The 23,025-nt window shown below is 32.1% G+C and overlaps 2 protein-coding genes across 5 annotated transcripts; both read left to right on the forward strand.

Moving 5' to 3' along the window:
• Positions 1-5,923: 5,923 nt before the first annotated feature.
• Positions 5,924-11,446, forward strand: LOC124922805 (protein DETOXIFICATION 43-like). 4 transcript variants are annotated; one of them, XM_047463512.1, is made up of 14 exons: positions 5,924-6,115; positions 6,416-6,543; positions 7,610-7,796; positions 7,968-8,089; positions 8,481-9,034; positions 9,230-9,365; positions 9,480-9,576; positions 9,662-9,762; positions 9,847-10,010; positions 10,427-10,498; positions 10,571-10,687; positions 10,770-10,865; positions 10,952-11,073; positions 11,153-11,446. In XM_047463512.1, exons 3-14 carry the CDS (start codon positions 7,717-7,719, stop codon positions 11,205-11,207), a joined length of 1,716 nt encoding a protein of 571 aa, XP_047319468.1. In that variant the 5' UTR covers positions 5,924-6,115; positions 6,416-6,543; positions 7,610-7,716; the 3' UTR covers positions 11,208-11,446. The 4 variants fall into 4 exon arrangements, with proteins under 4 accessions (XP_047319468.1, XP_047319470.1, XP_047319469.1 ...); XM_047463514.1 differs by having other exon boundaries at positions 6,416-6,535; XM_047463513.1 differs by lacking the exon at positions 5,924-6,115 and adding an exon at positions 6,269-6,303.
• Positions 11,447-17,339: 5,893 nt separating this feature from the next.
• On the forward strand, positions 17,340-17,942 carry LOC124939981. The gene has a single exon (XM_047480453.1). It carries the CDS (start codon positions 17,340-17,342, stop codon positions 17,940-17,942), a length of 603 nt encoding a protein of 200 aa, XP_047336409.1.
• The last annotated feature ends 5,083 nt before the right edge of the window (positions 17,943-23,025 follow it).

Genomic DNA, 23,025 nt, shown 5'->3' on the forward strand with positions numbered 1-23,025 from the left:
AAACGTTAAATCAAATCACAATATATTATCTTCTCCTTTTGTAATCAATCAAATTTGATCTCCTTCCAAATTTTACAAGTTGACAACCATCATTTTGTGCAATAATGAACATGTTAAGAAATTGTTATGTTTTTCTATGTTCATATCAGTTTTTGTTGTGAGATGATGGCTTCTAGTTGTTTTAATCAATTTAGTTGTTTACAAATTTAATGATAATGTTTTTTATGAGTTTAGGGTGACCTAATTTTCATATATTTTGGCATTGTATTTATTTTGTCTTTGCAGTTTAATTTTATCACTTAGTGTTTCTTTAAATTATAAATATGTTGTCATTTCCATTAACAAACTCTTTATAAGAAGACTACATACTAAAAAAATAAAAAACTATAAATAATAAAATATTGAGTTTCCTCACATAATTGACCATTGAAGAACCAAACAATGAAATTTCAATATTGGTCGAGATGAAACAATTGGTGTGATAAAATTGTCAAATTAATCAGTAAATAAAGAAGTGGTACGAAAAAGATAAAAATGAATCTATCTTAAACACGACTACAATACACACAATTGAGAATTTCTATATATGATTTGAAGTTTTGAAGGTTGTTTTGGAATTTTTATTTATTTTTATGTTGATGTATGTTCTTTTCATTTCATTGGCACTCATTAAATTCTTCTACCCTAGTTGTCTATTCCACAATGGAGTATTCTTGATTAACTACGCTTCGATAGAGAACGATTTGGCATATCTTCGATTTCCTAGTATTCAAGAAGTTAGGCTTGGTTTTCAGTGAGTGAAAAATATTCATTGATGGGCGAACAACGGGGATTGAACCTTGATCCACTTGGCCACATCCGCCGCTAACCCTAATTCTAAATCTTTTCCTAAAAGTTATGAAAGTTATGAAATACAAATATAAAGAAAAAAGAAACCCATTACTCTAAAAAATCTCAAAATATTATGTCAAATTCTTCCAAAATAAATTAGCCTGGCAAGTAGGAACACTTTCTTTCTTTTCTTTTTTTTCCTATTAGGGAACACTTTCATGAGTTGATTGAGTTTGAATTTGAACAAAAACACAAACATTTTTATAAATTTACTTAAAAATATTTTTTTCTATAAAGTATTTCATCTTAATATTAATTTTTTTTTAAATAGTATTATAAAAACAATAAAAAAAAATGTAATAATAGTTTTATAAGCGGATATGGTGTTTGCATCATTTTGGTGGACAAGCATGCATAAGCCAACTCTCTCTCTCTCTCTCCAGTGTGATTCTATCAAAGAACGCACTTCTCAAGTAATTCTGAGATCTCCCATTTTTCATCATCTTGTAGTTTGACAAGTAACTAAGGAAAGAAAGCCCCTTAGCTTTTTCCCAAGACAAAACTAAGCTTCTAAACTTTAAAAAATATACAATTATATAATCAACCTGCAGCATATTTCAACAATCTTTTGAATGATAGTTATTTTTAATTTCAACAATCTTTTACAACAAGTTTCATGTGATCCTACTAGGGTAGGCTTATTTGAAGTTTAATTTATTTTTAACACTTGCCAAGGTAAATTCAAGTTTCTTTTGTTATCGGTTGCATTGTGAATTTTTTTGATGTTGGTAATTTAGTGTGTTATTGTATTTTCATATCGGTTCTCTCTTAACATTTGATTTATCTCTGGTATATGTTTATTTGTTTATTGTCGTAAATATTCTCATAAACATTTTTATGAAATGATTATAGTTCAAATTATTGACATTGGAGGAGAAGGATGACGACGACAAGAATAACGGTTGTTTGGATAGAGACTATATATAACAAATTTAAATGAATTGTTGTAAAATTTCAACTTAGGATGTAACTTGACGAAATGAGTTAAGAAGTGTGATTAGGCATGTGAAGCTTTTGAGAATTGAATTGTTTAAAAAAATAGATGTTAAAACAAAACTTGAAAATAAACTATATATTAAAGTGAAACCGATGAGAACGGAAAAGAGATATCAAATTGACTACGAAAAATTGGTGATAGACTTAGTTCATTGATCGATATGATGATACATGAGAATTTAGTTTAGTTAGTTTTTCTTGTAGGGCAACAATATTTTAGTGGAATTAATGTAAAATGATTCAAGCATGTATAAGTTATGTGATTTTGTAGATAATACTTTTTCATTTTCTTTATAAAATGATAATATAATTTCCAAATATTTGAGTAAATGCTCAAGTGAAATATATTTTATTTAACAACATAAAACTGTGTTTGTTTTTTTCTTGCTAGGTTAAATTTGAGGAGTTTCAATAAAAGGTGAGTAACTTGTCAAACATCATTAGTAAAATTCAAAAGATAAGAACAACCACTAATCACTATTAATTATCTTATCATTATCATCAATAGCGAGCAGATTAATTGCCAATTGAACTCCATTAACATTTGGGGGCTCTTTAATGCCAATTGACTTAAAGTGATGATCAATAATAGGTTCCCCATGATAAGATAATTAATTAAACTGCTACCCTTTTAATTACTAAGCACTAAAATGGAATTTTAGACATGGTGTTGGAGGTTGGACAAGATTATGACATAATTACTTCAATTAAATATAATGATGTTTTTGCATTACAAGATTAAAATACGTTAATATTATACTCATTTTGAATAATCCAACGATATAGATCTAACGACACAAAAAATTGTCGCGATTAAATATCAAATAGGTTGTCGAAGCCGTTTAAAATGTTTTAAAATGAAAGTAAGAAATTCGATTAATTTTAGTATATTTTATACAAAATCTTTTAAAATAAAATATTAAAAACTCGCTAATTTTAGTTATTTTATTAATCAGTCCTCTCAACCAACCAATTTTCTATTAAAAAAAATAAAAATAAAAAACTTTTTAATTAATAGTATATAACATGGTATATATGAATGTGTCCAATTTGTTTTTGGATTTTTCAATTTAGATCAGAATTGTTTATAAATAAAATACAGAGATTCTAAGGAGAAATGTAATATACTTTTTGAATACATTTGTTAAATTATATTTATGAATATATATTTTATAAATAAATTTTAACTGCGAGTTGATTCATATATTAACTCACAGAATACTCATTTTTATTTACATTTACAACTTGGTTACATATATTATTAATAAAATCATTGCCTATTAAATTGAATGATAATTTCAATGTAAAATAATTTTTTCTTATTTTGAAATGATACTCAAATAATTAAGCTATATTTTATTTGATGAGTATATATATATATATATATATATACAATTACCTCTACAATTTATCTGCCCATTATAATTCTATCAAAATTTTACTATTCTAAATGAGAATAGAATTACATAAACCAAAACCCTTGGTGCAAGTAGTTTATTATTTAAGAAGGTTAATTAATCTAAATTCAGTTAAGCTTAGACTGTATAATTAAAAAAAATCTCCAAAAGGTGAAACCAACACAATAAAGCATGTTATCACTTATCACAATAATTGTGATTGTGGTGAAAAGTTTGAAAAAAGCCACCAATATAATAAAAGAAAGAAAACAAACTAAAAAAAAAGACAATTTGAGGAGAACCATGATACATAAAAACAACATCAAACTCTTAACCATGATAATTTTGGAATCGAACGCTTGACATTTTGATATCGTAAATCGACTCTTACCATTAAACTATTTTGATGGGTTTGTAAATTTATAAATATGATACGAAGCTTCATATTAAAAATTAGGTAAGGTGGACCAAACCAGACATAAGCAAGAAGGTGGTGATATATTATTAGGTTACCCACTTATGCGGTAGTTGCAAACTTTCAATTTCTTTTTCCCCTAGAAAAAAGTTGCAAAGTTACCCACCCTAAAAAGCACTAAAAAAAGGAAGAAGATAGACTTGTCATTGTAAACAAATAAAAATAACCTTAATTATTTTTATCATATAATAAATCCTAGTTATGATATTTAATAATTGTACCACAAACTTATTTGAAAAACAATGTTTTATTATAACTTTTAAAATAACATGTATCTTATTAAAAAATCATTAAAATTAAAAGTTAAATACAAAATATATTTTCTAAATTATAATTCAAATTTTTTATGATCATGATCCATATTAATATAAAGTCTTTTTTTATTTGTCAAAAAAATATCTGTTTAGAATTTTTTTAAATAATTTAATTTTTTCTTTGAAAAAATGTAAAAAAAAATGATTACAAAATAAAAAACAACAACAACCAACACAACATTAATTAATACTATCTTCTCATCCTCATCTAAACCCATTTGCAAGAAGAGTGGAAATGACTATTCAATTCTTAATAATTCACTAGAGTTAGTTTAGTTTTGTTTGATTAGTGAATAAAAAATATTAATAAATAATGTATAAATATAATTAAATTAGATTTTAAAATAATTATCTCATATAAATCAATAAATTAATTTTTTTTAACATGTATCTTGTTTGTACTTAATTTTAACTGTATAAAATATTTTGAAATAGGGTATATATTTTTTATTGTTATTAATTATTTGTTTGTTCTTTTGTTTATTCATTATGTCAACATGATTGACATGATAGTGACAAGGATAACTAAAGTGGAGAAGAGATTACTACTTAAAGACCATCTTTGTGAGAATGGAATGAAATGAAATGTATGAACACTCACATAATTGAGAAGGAGTCCATACAAATAACAACATTGAAGAGCTAGTAATTTTGTCATAATCACATGTAAGATCTTCATTTTATTATACATTCTTTCTATAAATTTTATTTGCACTTTTGAATTTTTGTCACATTTTTTTAACATTAACATATTATATATATATATATATAATAATTCCTATATACTCAAAGACTATCTCATTAAGTATCTCAATTGATAAAAATAATTTTAAAAGAACAATTATCACGAATTCCGACTTAAACACTTTAAATAAAAAAAAAAAGTATATACTCAATGATAATTATATTACACTCTAACCATTAAATAATTTACTTTCAATATATATATTATAATACTTGATTATTAATAATTTTTTGTTATTAATATTTTATTATTAATTAAAATAATTTTAAGTGATTTAGTTGTAATAATTTATAAATTAACTATATATTATTAAAAATAAAATATGATGAGTAAATTTAAAAATAAAATATTATTTAAGCTTAATATTAAAATTAATAATATAAATATTTAAATAATATAATAATGGTTAATTAATTACACTTTAAAACAAATAAACATTAAATTGTGAGGATAAATGTTTAGTCTAGTTATACTAAATTTTTGAATTTATTTTTGTTATAATTATAATAATAATTTGTTCTACTTTCTTTATAATTTTAAAATTATTCCGTAAAAATTATTAAATTCGTATATAGTTTAAGTTTTCGTCTAAGTTAATATAATAAATATCTAGAATAATTTATTGTAAAAAGTAATAAAACAATGTTAATATAATTATCTATTTTGTATAAGGTAAAGGTGTGAAAAGATTAAACTTGGATTTGTTTTAATTCAAAATTCAATTTTAATTTTTAACATTTAAAAAGATTTGTGTTGCATGATCTCTCTAATACTTTATTTTTATTTTTGATGTATTTTTTTTTTCTATTTTATCAAATTATTATTTTAGTGATTAAAAATCTTTATTTGCTTTTTGTTGTAAGAAAATATAATTAAAATTATAAGACAAAAATAAAAGGATTGATTACGTTAAAAAGGAAAAGGGAGTACAGAAAACAGTGGTATATACATTGAAGCAAACAAAGCAAAGATGATAGCTTTTGATCAGAACTTCATTAATCATTATACACTTTTTCTACACCTTTCGTGCTCGAGCTTTGACAATGGCGTCCATATTCGTTGCCTTTAAAATTCATCCACAAGGGGAAAGAAATCTCCGCATTGAAGATGAACTGTTTATTGTAAATCCCATTTCGTTTTTGATTCCTTCCATAATGATAGATGGGTTTTTCATTTAAACTCAAAAACCCATTTCATCTACAAAGCTCACGATTCATCGAAGCGTGGTTAACTCGTGGAAACTCGTGAGAACCACATGATTGAGCACTCCCAAGACTCCTCCCACGAGATGGGCTCGGTTCGTCGTCTTCTATTCATACATCATTTTTAATTAATCATGCACAATACATGTTTGACAAAAGTGCGCAATGAGTCATTAATGGACACTTTACTAAAAATAGATCCTAGCTATTATATATATGTATGTATATATGTGTAGAAGAAACTTGCATGAAACTGGACTGTGATTTCAGCCTTTGGTAGTAGGTAGTTAAAGAAATCGATTGTCTTTTTCTAATTGTTTTATGATCAACGTTTGATCGATAATGATTATGATTGCTTCTAATTGTATGTTTGTTTTATGAAATGAAATCCATAGCTGTTCGATTGGCCTGCATGGTTCATTGCTTATAGAGTACCATTTGGAGCTTCGTGTTTGGAGCAGAATTTTGAATATCTTGATTGTTTCTGTTCTGGGGGAGGCTTTTTGCACAGAAGGGTAAGTAGGTAGGTGATAACTCTTGCTCTCTTTATCTTGAAAACTCAATTTTTTTTTGATTTATGTTCGAAAGAGAAACATGGAACAGACCAAGTCATTTATGGCTGGCTCAGAAACTGAAAATCTATTGTTCTTAAACTAATACTCTGCATAGACACACACTTATTAAGATCGACCCAATTCATCAACATGTGTTTTGTGCTGCTGAGTGTTCTTTGCATAGAAATTAAAGATGTAAGATTAGTTAAAAAGGAAGAAAAGTGATACATGTGGAATGAGTTATCTATCAGGGAAGTGTTGGACCAGGGGAGGTACATTCAATTCATTGTTGGCATTAGGATTAGAAGTACGGACAATATTGCTGCCCTTATATTATCTCTAGTTTATTCCCTAATACATCACCGCCAACCTAATTAAAGAAACAAATGAGTCAAAAACCTTTCTTTCCTTCCAATTTATTCTAATGAATTACATTCTTTGACCATACATTGATGTTGTTTTCCGTTTGTTCACATTCATTGAATTTATAAAAAAACCCACTTACAATGAATTGGTATGGAGCTGAGGGGCTTTTTATTTTGATGTTTCGCATGACTACAAGCGAATGTGTGGACGAAGAAATCTCCCCAATCGCTTTCCACGAAAGTTTCGTCATTTTCGCTCTTTCCAAAGTGTCCATCACAGTTAGGAAAAGTTACTGAATTCACTCACTTTCATTAAATAAGAGAGGCATTTTGTGTAAGTATACTCTTTGAATGTACTGAGGGAGGTCTTTACTGGTACTCAGTTTAGGTTTAGGATATAAATACTCTTATCTATATAGTTAACCAACACACTCTATTTGGACTTTTATCAATTTTAAGGAGAAGGTCAGTCAGGAGTAGAATATGAATTTTGTCTTAACCATGATCTGCTAACAAAGTTTCCTTTTCATGGCATTGTCCTTATTCTAATTGGGGTCATCTACTTTATCATCTATTATTTATTTAAAATGTATATATGCTACACGCCATACTTTGTTCTTCTAAACTATTGTCTTCCTACAATACATTGACACAGTTGCACAAAATGCAGGTAAAGATTATCTGCTGGTAGAAAAAAAAAATATCGGTTTAGTTGAAAGAAGTTGGATAATTTCACGAAAGTATTCAGTGAACTTAAGGATTTTCAGTCTATTAATCATGGCCGAAGAAGGAAGTGTCCCACCACCAGAACATAGAAACTGTACTTGGCCAATTCTTGTTTTCTTCAATAATGCTAGGTATTGTCATATTGCATGTTCTCTTTTTATGATATTTTGCACTTCTAGAACTATTACAGTATTTTTTAGAAGGTATCGTTTGTCTTATGAAGTCTGTTTAGATCTGGATGAGATATTCTAGTCTCCAGATTAGAGAAAGTGATTATTTAACGTTTTCAAATTGAATTCTAGGCTTGTTTTCAAGATGGATGAACTCGGAGTGGAGATTCTACAGATTGCACTTCCTGCAGCACTGGCCTTGGCTGCTGATCCCATTGCTTCTCTAATAGACACTGCATACATCGGACGGTTAGGTCAGTTTGTGTTATCATTTGCACTTCATTAGTGAATCTCAATTTTCTCATAACACTAAATTAATGGCTTGGCAAAGGTTCAGTTATTTCTAATTATTAACCATTACTTGCAGATAGGCCAGTTTCTCAATAATTAATAACTAGTTTACAGTAATTCAACACCTTCTTCTCTTTTTAGAGTTAACTTTGGAATTGTTGTCATTCTTTTTGTGGTGACAATCCATTGTAACACATAGATGATATATTCTTAGTTTGAGAATAATAAGGCAAGTTAAATCACCCACCCTGAAGTGGCCATGGTTATAAAAATTAAGTAAAATAAAATAAGGCAAGTTATATCTACAAGAAGAGGCAATAATATTCATTAATATTCCAATGGATTTTGTTACAGGTCCAGTGGATCTTGCTGCTGTGGGAGTTGCTATTGCGATTTTCAATCAAGTGTCAAAGGTTACTATATTTCCACTTGTCAGCTTGACTACTTCTTTCGTTGCTGAGGAAGATACCATGACAAGATTAAATATGAAGGCTGCCATAATAGCGGAGGATTCCGATGTATTACCCACCAAAACTAATGAACAGAAACAGTTGATGCCAGTAGATGGCGAGCCAGAGAACACTAAAATGGTCTCTAATAAGGACATCGAGAAGAATGAGCCAACCACACCAGAAGAAGATGTGGAACTAGAAAACTTGGAAAAGGGTGTGGCATCAACTGTTAAGCCTACCGAATTGATGTTAGGAAATTCTGAGACCGTTGAAGACAAACAACCAATGGTGGTTAGTAGCAGCAACAAGACAGTTAAGTCCAAATCAAGAAAAGAGAAACGACATATTCCATCAGCATCCACTGCACTTCTTCTGGGTGGTGTCCTTGGCCTCCTTCAGACCATATTTCTCATTTTCCTAGCAAAACCAATCTTGGGTTTCATGGGAGTCAAATCTGTGAGTATCTTTTTATTGCATAAAACCATATAGCTTTCCAATTCCACCTACCAGGAGTCTTGAACTTAGAGGTTGAGATCTCATGTTCGATTCCAATTGAAGTGTCTAATAGAAATCTAAAAAATAAAATGTCCCCAAAAATGTTTGTTTAGATATTTCAAGAGATGGCAACAAACTGAACTATTTCTCTAATAGGGATCTCCTATGCTAAAACCTGCACAAAGATATTTGACATTAAGGGCTTTTGGTGCGCCTGCTGTTCTGCTCTCCTTAGCCATGCAAGGAGTTTTTAGAGGATTCAAAGACACCAAAACTCCATTATATGCCACAGGTATGCATTATATTATAAAAAGTAAACATTTAAATCAATGCCCCTCTTTAATTTAAAAATGATGTTCGTGCAATTTCATTAAAAATATGATTCAATTTCATCTTTTGTTTTCAGTCGTCGGAGATGTGATGAACATAATATTGGATCCGATATTTATGTTTACATGCCGTTTGGGAGTCAGTGGTGCTGCTATCGCCCATGTGCTTTCTCAGTAATATTTATCTTCTAATGTTTAGTTTCTCGCTACAAGTCTTTTCTTTATTCTATCTAAGAATTGTCTCTGGTCTGTTATATAGGTACCTAATTGCATTGATCTTGTTGTGCAAATTAGTCCAAAAAGTTGTTCTGTTACCTCCAAGCAGCAAAAATTTGCAGTTTGGCCGGTTTCTTAAAAATGGTAACTTCTTTGTTTCTGAACCAATTTCTCAATAGTGAAGGACTTCAAGTTATTTACTCTCTTTTTATGTAAATCTGGATACAGGTGTCATGTTATTGGCAAGGGTCATAGCCGTGACCTTCTGTGTGACTCTTGCAGCCTCATTGGCTGCAAGGCTTGGGACTACACCCATGGCTGCCTTCCAAATTTGCTTGCAAGTTTGGATGACATCATCATTGCTGGCTGACGGGTTGGCAGTTGCTGGACAGGTATAAAGCTTCTGGTTTGGAAACACTATTGATTTTTTGTTTCCAGTTATAGAAAAATGTTTGGAAACGAAATTTAGTCATATACAGAAACATTAACAAAAAGTGTTTCCAACCACCTCTATACATTCTGAAATTCTTACCTGCCTTGACTCAAATTCATAAAAAGGACCAATCCAATGCTCTTTTGGAAATTGGTATTTTCTTGAAATAATTTTTTTAAATTGTCAAAAGAAATGAAAAGGTGAAGTGATTTTGTTTGTATTTGGTATAAGAAGTGATTTTTTGACAAATTTATAGATCATTCTATTTTTTTTGTCTTATAAAACTTTTTGGTCGAATAGATTTTGTTTTTGATTTTTTGGCAAAGTAAAAAATTGGTGTATCAATATGATATCAATTTTATACAATTCTTCTAGGCAATTTTAGCTTGTGCATTTGCTGAGAAGGACTATGAAAAGGCAACGGCTGCTGCATCTCGAGTATTACAGGTAAACCATTTTGGAAGCGTGATTAGTGCTTGACTGTGGGTAGAAAATTTTCAAATATCGGTTTTTATGCAGATGGGATTTATCCTTGGTTTGGGGCTTTCTGTGGTTGTTGGACTTGGATTGCAATTTGGGTCAGGAATATTTACCAAGGACAAGAATGTTATTTACTTCATAAGCATTGGCATTCCGGTACTCATTCTCCTTCCAATCAGTTCACAAAATAGTAAAATGAAATTCTAATTGAAATGTATTTTGATTTGATTGTCCCCAGTTTGTAGCTGCAACTCAACCGATAAACTCATTGGCCTTCGTATTCGATGGTGTAAACTTTGGGGCATCGGATTTTGCTTATTCTGCTTATTCCATGGTAAATAATAGTCACAATGAGGATTTGATGCTATAAGTAAAAAAAATAAAAGTATGCAATTAATTACCCACAATCTTTTTTTTCAGGTTGCCGTGGCTCTAGTGAGCATTGGGTCGTTATTTGCTCTCTCCAAGACCAGTGGCTTTATTGGAATATGGCTTGCTTTGACCATTTATATGGGCTTGCGCACCTTTGCTGGCATTTGGAGGTAAAACAAACAATTCAGCACAAAAAAATGTAAGATTGTTGTGTCATTTGATTGATTGAAAATTTATGATTTGATGTAGGATGGGAACTGGAACTGGACCTTGGCGTTTCCTCAGAGGTCGAACAATGATTTAGGATGGGAAAATTTTGACTTAGATAGCTGTCATTTCTTCGAATATTTTTGCTATTAGGAGTGTTGTTAACTCGACTTAAAAGCTATATCTTCGGATTATGATAGTGTTCTTTGTTTTGAATTTGGTTGTTCAGTTGAATATTGTTGTATCATGAGATAGCTATGCAGTAAGCTCATGTTAATTATGGATTATGTCTTGATATATAATATATCTATTTTAATGCATTTCTTTATTAAAATATATGTTAGTTTTTATACCTCTTTTAAGTTTTTTTCCTTTCTTTTTAACAATTGAAAAGTTTTGTTTTTACCCAGTTTTATTCTAACTTGAAATTTATGTTGTAAATCAAGTAAAGAAGATAAAGAATATTATTATTGGACAATTCATAAGGTGTTTTTTTTTATTACATTTAAATATATATATATATATAATAGATAATTAAAAGTAAAGAATTTTATGTGAGTCTTCTTTTAGTAGTTTAGTGAGTGGGGGTCAGGTGAAGAATTTCAAACATAAAAGGCTTGGAAAGTAAGGGTTTAAATTTATTTAACAAAGTTTTTTCTTGTCAAAATGGGGGCAACAAATTCTATTTGGATTCAATTATTTATAAGTTGACATGAATTGATGCCAGTTGAACAAGATTGGTTTGGATAGTTCATCAAAATTAACCACCGAACAATTGGTCGTAGCTTTTGGGAAGACCTCTCTACTATGTTGAAGTCTTATTGTGGACAATGTAAGTTCTTGGTAGGCAACGACTCATCGATTAAATTCTTAGGTGATGTATGATGTAGTGTCAAGAGTCTTGTCTTATCATTCCTGACTTTTGCTTCAGTCGCGATATGTATAAATGTTTCAATCAAGGACATATTCAATCAACGTTCAAATAGTTTTGCGAGTACAATCAGATAAATGAGAAGACTTAATGTTAAAGAGTTAACTTTACATGAAAGGATGTTTCTAGTGGGACGCAAAATTGTGATTCCTTCTTCGCGTGATATCTTACGTTGACAAGATATAGATTCTTTTAAGGTGGGTCATTGTTATCCTACCAAGGTAGCCCAGTTGTAAGAGTCGGCTTAAAAGACCAAAAAGTCACGGGTTCAATTCTATCTAGAAACAATTTAGATGTAAGTGGGGAGTCATGACTGTGGGGGTGTCATGTTAGTTTTCCTTTATTCCAAAAAAAAAGGTGGGTCATTGTTACACTTTATTTGCAGAAATTGCCTCATATGAGAAGTTAAAGGATTCTAAATTCCCTTCAAATTTTTTGTTTTTTGGATGGAGTGTCATACAGGATCTTGACAAACTTTAAATGCATGAAAAAATGGTGTATTATGGTTAGTCGATGCATAATGAGTTACAAAGAGGTGGAGACGTCACCTCAATTGTGTTAAAAATCTTGTCTTAAATAAATTACAAAAAATATATATATAATGATGTTATAAATAAATTAAATAAAATAAAACTTATGAAGAACGATATCACCGAATGAGATATTAATCGGAGGCATGTGTTAGACACATTTCTCTTAAAACAATTACACCGTCTCTCGTTTGTACTGAAGTTTATCGCAGATGACTGTCTCTCATGGTACAACGAATCTAGTAGTGATTCTGCACTAGAATCACTACTAGACCTTCGCTCCGGTCGCGATATGTATAAATGTTTCAGTCAAGGACATATTGGTTCAACGTTCGAATAGTTTGTGAGTACAATCAGATAAATGAGAAGACTTAATGTTAAAGAGTTAACTTTACATGAAAGGATGTTTTTAGTTGGACGCAAGATTGTGATTCCTTCTTCATGTGACATCTTATGTTGACAAGATATAGATTCTTTTAAGGTGGGTCATTTTTATTCCACCAAGGTATCCCAGTGTTAAGAGTCGGTTTAAGAGACCAAAAGGTCACGGGTTCAATTCCATCTAGAAGCGGGGAGTTATGATTGTGGGTGTGTCATGCTAGTTCTCCTTTATTCTAAAAAAAGGTGGGTCATTATTACACTTTATTTGAATAGATTGCCTCGTATGTGTTTCCTATATGAGAAGTTATAGGATTCTAAATCCCTTAAAAAATTTTGTTTATTGGATGGAGTGTAATAAATGGAGGGATCTTAACAAATTTTAAATGCATGAAAAAATGATGTATTATGGTTAGTCGATGCATAATGAGTTACGAAGAGGTGGAGACGTCACCTCAATTGTGTTAGACATCTTGTCTTGAATAAATTACATAATATATATATAATAATGTTATAAATAAATGAAATAAAATTCTATGAAGAACAAAATCACCGAATGAGATGTTGATCTGAGACATGTGTTAGACACATTTCTCTTAAAACAATTATATCGTCTCTCGTTTATGCTGGATTTTATCGCAAATGATATCTCTTAGGGTACAACAAATATAGTAGTGATTTTGTACTAGAATCACCACGCATCGAACTTGACTAGCATACCTGAAATATCACCGGGGTTCAAATAGAAATAGTCGAGTCAAGAAACTCGAAAAAACTCAAAAATAACATGAAAGAATTTTAGAATTCTAGAGTGATAAATGATAATAAGATAATGTGTAGAAAGAAATTAGAATGAAGGATATATAATTGTAAATTAAATCCTAAAACTATTCATCAATTCTTTAATCCAACGACCACTAATTCATTAATCTAATGGTTATCCTTGTTTGCCTTTTCATTATCCTTTCAAATTACATCCATCAATAATTATGCAACTAATCCCCGCGGGTTAATCATATGGCCTGCAATCACACATTTTAACATCACAAACCTCTGATCTACCATCTTCTCCAACATCCGAACACTCATCATTAAACTCCAACCATCCATCTTCACCAACCAACTCACCAACATCAAACTCCTATATACCATCAACCAATTCATCTCCAATCAATCCTCCTACTCCCATACATGGACTTTCCACAGTTATACATGTTCTTGAATGTTCCTCTCACTATATGATCACATGTGCCAAAACTCATGCCTTTCACAATGCCAACATTGCCACCACCCACACCTCTCCACCCATATGAGTTTAATTCTCTAATTCAAAACAAGACGTGGTCTCTTATTCCTCGATCCTCATAGAATATCGTGAGTTACAAATGCATTTTCAAAATCAAACAAAGAGCTGATGGTTCCATTGAACGTCACAAGGCTCGTTTAGTTGAAAAGGGATTTCATCAACAAGAAGACATTGATTATCTTGAAACATTTAGCCTATTTGTGAAAAATACTACCATCCGAACCATCCTCTCACTTGTTGTCACTCTTTAATGTCATATTCATCAACTCGATGTTAGCAATGCCTTTCTATATGGAGCTCTACACGAGGATGTTTTTATGTCTCAACCATCTGGGTTCACTCATCCTGATTATCCTAATCATGTGTGCAAACTTCATAAAACACTCCATGGGCTCAAACAAGCTCCCCATGAATGGTATACTACCTTTAAATCTATTCTTCTTTCCATTGATTTTCAAGAATCCAAAAATGATTCTTCTTTATTCATGTACCACTCTCCACAAATTACATCATTATTTTCTTGTCTACGTGGATAATATTATATTCAATACCAATTCTTTCTCACATCTCTTCAATCATCTCTCAATTTAACCACATTTCCCCCCCTTAAAGATTTAGGTCCACTACACTATTTTCTCGGGATTGAAGCTCATCGATCTACCTTCGTCATTTTTCTATCTCAATCAAAATATATCTCTATTTTATATTCTAAATTTGGTATTATAGCATATTGAATTGTTCGTCTTTTTTGATCCATCAAATGGCTGAAACAAATAAAACTCACTCATTTTCTTCCTTCTTTTAATCTATCTCTATCAAACTTGACCAATATAATTTTGTTCTTTGAAAAGCTCAAAAGATACCAGTTCTAAAAGAGAATTGGTTGCTTAATTTCGTTTCTAGCAAAAATCATTATTCCCGAATGCTACTGCTGAAAACGATGCTATTGTTAAAGAGGGAAAATCTACCATCATATACAATCTCGATTTGGAAATTTGGGAAGAACAAGATCAAAGGATAATAAGTTGGTTCCTATCAGCTCTCACTAAGCCCGTTCTTGCTCAAATCATTGGAGATGCTTGTGAAACATCTCATCACATCTGATTTGCCCTAGAAAGGACGTGTGTCACAAAGTCTAGGGGTCGTCTCGTTCAACTTCGATTACTTCTCCAAGCTCTAAAAAAGGGAGACAAATCGATGATTGAATATCTTCGATCCATAAAATATATTGTCAATTATCTTGCTTCTATGGGAGAAAAAGTATTTGATTTAGATCTTTTAATTACACTTCAGGAGGTCTTGGCCCCGAATACGATTCGCTCATCGTCATTGTCACAACGAGGGTCCAACCAGTGAGCACTAAAGATCTCACTAATCTTCTCCTTAATCATGAGTAGTAGCTCGAACTCGCCAATAAAATCTCAATATTGCCTTCTACGAATGTGTCTTTTATAAATTCTAGAGGAACCTCTAGAGAAAATTAACATCCAAAATGCTCAAAATAAAATTGATTTGGACAATATCTACATATTATCGTTCCAATCAACAATGTCAACTTTCTAATGGAATTGGTCATCTTGTCATGAACTGTTGACACAAGTTCGACCATAATTTTTTACATATCACTCCCTCTACTTTAAGTGATTTTTTATCTTTTATATCAGACCCTACCTAGAGTATGGTATCAGTAATCCTACCTTGAGAAAATTATTTGAGAACTCTACTATTTCGGATTTATCTAAGCCTCTACAGCTACGAAAATTGTACATGTACCTCAAATTATCAGGAATTTATTAAGTGTTGCTAGTTTTACTATGGATAATAATATTTTTTTGAATTACATCCATCATATTATATGGTAAAGGATCTCATTACGAAGATAGAGATCCTTCACGACACACTTATAAATGGCTTGTACCACCTACCCCCACCAAACTAAGTGTTCATCGGCTCTCGGTCCTCAACATCAATGAGGCATCGTCGGTTGGGACATCCTTTAACCTATACCATGTCTTCTATCATTTCCTGTTTCAGTTACCTGTGTTAGAAAATAAAACCTTTCCTTTTTGTGAAGCATGTCAGCTTGAGAAATAACACAAGCAACATTTTAATATATCGAGTGGAAAACTATTACTCCTCTAGATTTAATTAATGTCGATGTTTGGGACTGACACCAACCTTCTCATTATCTGGCTATTGTTACTTTGTTCATTTTGTCAACAAATTTTGCAGATATACTTGATTGTATCCTATTTAGAGAAAATTTGATGTCCTTCTCACATTTACTAAGCTCAAAGCCTTGGTTGAGAACCAATTTAACAAGAAAATCAAACTAATTTAAACTAATTTGGAAGGTGAATTTTGTTGTCTTTCTGTCTTAACAGATATTAGTGGTATTCAACATCGACTATCAATCTCGCATACGAGTGAACAAAATAGTGTTGCCGAATGGAAGATCCGACACATCATAGAAATTGTTCGTTCCTTACTTGTTAATGCCTTAATGGCATAAGAGTATTGGGATAATGCATTCTTTACTACAACATATTTTATCAATTGGCGTCTTACCGATTTTTGACTAGTGCTCCCAATATGAGTTCCTTTTTGGAAAATTGTCTAATTATGTTGCCTTAAGAACTTTTGAATGTGTTTTCTACCATTTCACTCATCCTTACAACCAAAATAAACTAGACTTTAGTTCTATTTTTTGTATTTTTATTGGCTATAGTCCCCCTCATTAAGGTTATCGTTGCTTGCATATTCCCATTGGTTGTCTTTATATATTGTTGAAGTTTGTTTGAATTATGTTATTTTCCCTTATTTTTAGTAATTTAGTTTTAGTTAGTGGTTTAGTGGGTGGTTTCTAGGAGAGTTTCTAGTAGATCATGTACATGTATTTCCCTACTTATTAGTTACACTATCTAGTCATTTAGTAGTATTTAAATGATTTCAATTTAATGAAAATAATTAAGTTTTCATTCCATCTCTTTTCTACTTTAAAATAACCAACAAATTGGTATCAGGGCCATCTTCTTGAGGGACCTGTGAGTGAGAGATACCTACCACGACATCTACCTTTTTTCTATGGATTTAGATAAATCCTTTACATCATTATCACCACCTGTGTTCAATGGTAACAATTACCATGTCTGGGCTGCTCGAATGGAGGCTCATCTTGAGGCAAATGATCTTTGGGAAGCTGTTGAAGAGGAGTATGTAGTTCCAGAATTACAAGCTAACCCAACACTAGTACGGATGAAGAATCACAAGGAGAAGAAGACAAGGAAGTCAAAGGCAAGGGCTACTCTGTTTGTTGCTATGTCATCTGAGATTTTCATCAGGATAATAACTATAAAGTCAGCATTTAAGGTCTGGAATTTTCTCAAAGAAGAGTATGAAGGAAATGAAAAGATTAAGGGGATGCAAGTCCTTAATTTAATTAGGGAATTAGAGATGGTGAAGATGAAGGATTCAGATACCATCAAAAAATACTCTAACATATTAATCACAATTGTCAACAGGGTAAGATTGCTTGGCACTAAATTTTCTGATTCCAGATTGGTTCAAAATGTGTTGGTAACTGTTCCTGAAAGGTTTGAGGCTACCATTTCTTCATTAGAGAACACTAAAGACATGTTAAAAGTTAGTCTTATAGAAATCTTGAGTGCCTTTGAGGCACAAGAATAAAGAAGATTGATGAGGAATGAAGGGTTTGTAGAATGAGCATTGCCAACAAAAGTGCAGTCAAGCCAAAGTGAAAAATGGAAGAAGAACTGAGAAAAAAGAAGGAAAGTGCGGGTTCAAATTCTCTAAGAACAAGTAGAAGTTCTAAACCAGACTTTCCTCCTTGTAAGTACTGTGAGAAGAAAGGACATGCACCTTTTAGAGGCCAGATGTGCAGTGTGAGAAGTGTCATATGATGGGGCATCACTAGAAAATTTGCAAAAGTAATCTGCAGCAGAAGGATGTGACTCAAGTGAACCTTCAGCAAAGAAATGTGGCTCAAGTTGCAGACCAAGAGGAGCAGCTCTTTGTGGCAACTTATTTTGCAGCAAATAGCTCAAGTAATAATTGGCTTGTGAACAGTTGTTGCACCAACCACATGACATTTGATCGAGGCCTCTTCAAAGAACTGAACACATCATTCAACTCCAAAGTCAAAATTGGCAATGGGGAGTACATTGCAGTCAAGGGAAAAGGAACTGTGGCAGTAGGCAATTCGTAAAATACTAAGTTGATTAAAGATGTGTTATTTGTGTCCAACATCAATCAAAATTTATTAAGTGTTGGTCAACTACTCAAAAAAATTTAAAGGTAATCTTTGAGGGTAAAGAGTGCCTAATCAAAGATGCAGATGGGGTGAATGTGTTCAATGTCAGCATAAAAGGGAAAAGCTTTGAACTAGATCCACTAAAGGAGGAGCAATCAACCTATTCAGCTATAATATCTCAAGATGAGATTTAGCATAAAAGGTTGGGCCATTTCCATCATAATTTAGTACTGAATTTGCAGAAGAAAGAGTTTGTAAATGGGCTGTCTCAATTAGAAGCTAACTTGCCAGAATGCAAGGCTTGTGAATTAGGGAAGCAATCAAGACTTCCTTTCAAGCCAGTAGCAACCTGGAGAGCAACTGAGAGGCTAAAATTAATCCACACAGACCTTGTTGGGCCTCACAGAACTCCTTCACTGAATGGGAGTAAGTATTACATAGTTTTCATTGATGACTATACAAGGATGTGTTGGATCTATTTTCTCAAGTTCAAGTCTGAAGTTGCTGGTGTGTTTTTGAGATTCAAACAGTGAATATAAGCTCAAAGTGGCTGCAAGATTAAAGCTTTAAGGTCTGATAATGGCATGGAGTACACCTTAGAACAATTCAATCAGTTCTGTGAAGAAGTTGGGATTCAACACCAACTAATAACCCCATACACTCCTCGGAAGAATGGAGTGAGTGAGAGGAAGAATCACACTATCATGGAAATGGCAAGGTGTATGCTTCATGAGAAAGACTTACCAAAAGAGTATTGGGAAGAGGTTGCAAACACTACAGTCTTTCTACTCAACAGGCTACCAATTAAGGTTGTGGAAGGAAGGAAACCATTTAAGGCATGGTATGGTTACAAGCCTTCTGTGAAAAACCTTAAAGTATTTGGGTGTTTGTATTATTCTTATAAACCACAAATCAAGAGAGATAAGCTAGATAAAAAAAAAGCTAAAGTTAGAATCTTTATGGGGTACAACACAGTTTCAAAGGCTTTTCGAATTTTCAGCCTCAAACCATAAAGATTATGATAAGTCGAGATGTGCATTTCATGGAGAATAACAATTGGAATTGGGAAGAAGCAGAACCAACTCCATATCCTCAACTGAATGAAGAAGAGTTGGTGGATGATGAACTAGTGAGGGGCACAAGATTGCTCTCTAATATCTACCAGAGTTGCAATGTTGCAGTCCTTGAGCTTGCAGATTATTGGGAAGCTGAAAGGAATCCAAAATGGAGAGCTTCAATGAAAGAGGAGATCACTATGATCGAGAAGAATCATACTTGGAAGCTTGTAAAGAGGCCAAGAAACAAAAAGGTGATATGAGTGAAGTGGGTGTTTAGAACTAAACTGAATGCAAATGGCTCCATTAACAAACACAAAGCAAGGCTTGTTGTTAAAGGGTATGCTCAGATTTTTGGTGTTGATTTTTCTGAAACATTTTCTCCTGTAACTAGATTAGATACCATTAGATTGATACTTTTGGTTGCTCAAAAGGGCTGGAAAGTGTATCAGTTATATGTTAAATCTGCATTTTTAATGGAGTTCTTGAAAAGGAGATTTATGTTGAGCAACCTGAAGGGTTTGTTGTGAAAGGGCATGAAGATGAAGTCTACTTGCTCAAGAAAGCCTTGTATGGACTAAAACAGACTCTAAGGGCCTGGTACAACAGAATTGATAAGTATTTGATGGAGTTGGGCTTCAGAAAAAGCCTAAGTGAAGCAACTCTTTATGTTAAAGGTGATGACATCAATTTTATTATCATCTCTTTAAATGTTGATGACCTGTTAGTAACAGAAAGAAATGTTAAGCTTGTTGAAGAGTTTAAAAGGGATATGCAAAGTTCTTTGAGATGACAGATTTAGGAGAGATGGCATATTTCATTGGGATGGAAATTATGTAGAAAATTATTGAGATGTTTATTTATCATAAAAATTATGCCAATGAGATCTTAAAGAAGATCAAAATTGAGGATTGCAAAAGTATGCCTACTCCTATGTGTCATAAGGAGAAACTGAGCAAAAATGATGAAACTAATAAAGTTGATGAGGCTCTCTATAGAAGGTTGGTTGGTTGACTCATGTACTTGACAGCAACCAGACGTGATATACTGCATGTTGTAAGTCTTTTGTCAAAATTTACTAACTCTGCAACTGAAACTCATTTTAGAGCAGCTAAGAGGGTTCTTAGATATGTTAAAGGAACACCAGATTTTGGTATTAAGTTCAGTACAGATATGAAGTGTTCTTTGCAGGGTTTTTCAGACAATGATTAAGTTGGATCTATTGATGATATGAGAAGTACTTTTGGTTATTATTTTAGTTTTGGTTTAGGAGTGTTCTCATGGTGATGTAAGAAGCAGGAGATAATTGCACAATCCATAGAAAAAGTAGAGTTTATTGCTGCTACTCTGCTGCAAATCAAGCTTTATGGCTGAAGAAAATGCTAATTAATCTGAGATTGAGAAAAGAAAATTGTACAGAGGTGTTTGTTGACAACCAAGCTGTAATTTCTATCTCAAACAATCTTGTTTTTCATGGGAAGACTAAGCATTTCAACATCAAATTGTTCTTTCTTAGGGAAGTACAAAAAGAGGGATCTGTTAAGATGAAGTACTGCAAGACTGAATTTCAGTTAGCAGACATATTCACCAAGGCCTTACCGAGGAACAAGTTTGAGTTCCTAAGGGAGAAACTTGGCATCTACAGCAACTCAAGTAAGGAGAATTGTTGAAGTTTGCTTGAATTCTGTTATTTACCCTTATTTTTAGTAATTCAGTTTTAGTTAGTGGTTTAGTGGGTGGTTTCTAGGAGAGTTTCTAGTAGATCATGTTCATGTATTTCCCTACTTTTTAGTTCCACTATCTAGTCATTTATTAGTATTTAAATGATTTTAGTTTAATGAAAATAATTAGGTTTTCCTTTCATCTCTTTTCTACTTTAAAATAACCAACATATCTCTTGTTATGTTACGTTTGATGATACATCGCTTCCTTTCTCCATAACATATAATCCCACATCTACATCCATTTACTTCCCAATTTTTCTTCTCAAACTCCTACTCATTCAATTAGTGAAACAACAATGAGACACCTTATTCCCATATTACACACTCGTAACTCTCATCTCTAGATAATTCTATATATTCTCAACTACCTATTCCTCCACACTTTAGCTCTACAAATACAATTATTATTTCTCCTCTCACTCGTTATTCTCTCAATCGTTGACCACTCGAGTAAAAAATCGTACATTCCTACATTCCGCTAACCTCGCCTCTAACACTCATGCCTGAATAAATATTTGTCTTTTCAGCCATGAAAAATCATGGAGAACTACTATCACATCAGAGTATAATGCTCTACTACATAATCATACGTGGGATCTTGTTCCCCATGTTTCTACACAAAATGTTATTGGATGCAAATGGATCATCAAAATTGTTAGGATCGAACACAATAGTAGAATGGGGGGTTGAATATTGTTGTTCTATTTTTCACTTAAATACGATTTTAATCCTGTTAAGGATTGAAAATCTGTTTCTATTCTTAGACAAATCGTAGCAAACTCTTGAACTATTTCAAGTGCGGAAAATGCTTACAGGATTGAAGAGGCAGATAATAAAATGAATGAAACAATGAAAATACAACACAAGATTTTATGGATGTTCAGAGATAAAAACTCATACTTCACCCCATCTTTTGTTTCCAGAAGGATTTCACTAGAAGACTTTGATTTGTATAGACGTTATACAAACTCACTCAGATCACAGGTCATAACACTTGTCTGTCTTTTTTCCACAAAAAAACTTGTCTATCTTAACATCTAGCTCACACACTATCTTGTTGAATAGACGACTATTTGTTCAACGTGCACAAGTAAGATGATTATCGAATGATACAAAAAATTATCGAGTAAACTTTCTTGTGTGATCGTCGAGTATGTTAACGTCTCTCAACGTATATCGTCTCGTGTATACATTACGTAGTGACTTGCAAAGAACAACGAACGAACCAGCAAGAACAAGAACTACTTCACTATTTTTCTCTAATGCCTTTTCATACTTGTTGCATGACAATGGTCGAATCCATTTTGTCGATACGTGGCAACGGTACGTTTGTTGTATGTTTGGCATACGGGGTTTAGTGCGTAGAGGGTGGAATATTCGTTTATCATTTTGCATGTCAGAGAAAATAACTGGTTGTTCATTTTGTCGTATTACAATTTATGAGTGCTCAGCTACTTAACTTAGTTGATAAACATTCAGCTGATGTAAAACTCAACTGATAGCGAGCTCTACTGATGATCAACTCTGCTAATGAGCTACTCTACTAATAGAGAACTCAGTTGTTGATCAGCTCAGTTGCTAGCGAACTTTGTTGTTTGAGCAACTCTACTGCCAACAAACTCTATTGTTTGAGAAACTCTACTGTTAGTAAACTCTACGGTTTTAGCAACTCTACTTCCAGTGAACTCTGATGTTTGAGTAACTATACTGCCAGCGAACTT

This window comes from Impatiens glandulifera, chromosome 1, assembly GCF_907164915.1.
Source record: "Impatiens glandulifera chromosome 1, dImpGla2.1, whole genome shotgun sequence".
NCBI classification, from domain to species: domain Eukaryota; kingdom Viridiplantae; phylum Streptophyta; class Magnoliopsida; order Ericales; family Balsaminaceae; genus Impatiens; species Impatiens glandulifera.

What these genes read in the sequence shown, in the direction of transcription:
- LOC124939981 (XM_047480453.1), top strand. Translation starts at nt 17,340, where the DNA reads ATGGATTTAGATAAATCCTTTACATCATTATCACCACCTGTGTTCAAT.
- LOC124922805 (XM_047463512.1), top strand. Translation starts at nt 7,717, where the DNA reads ATGGCCGAAGAAGGAAGTGTCCCACCACCAGAACATAGAAACTGTACT. An exon ending in AACTCCATTATATGCCACAG is followed by an intron (nt 9,366 to 9,479) that starts GTATGCATTATA and finishes TTTTGTTTTCAG; the next exon opens with TCGTCGGAGATGTGATGAAC. An exon ending in ACCTTTGCTGGCATTTGGAG is followed by an intron (nt 11,074 to 11,152) that starts GTAAAACAAACA and finishes GATTTGATGTAG; the next exon opens with GATGGGAACTGGAACTGGAC.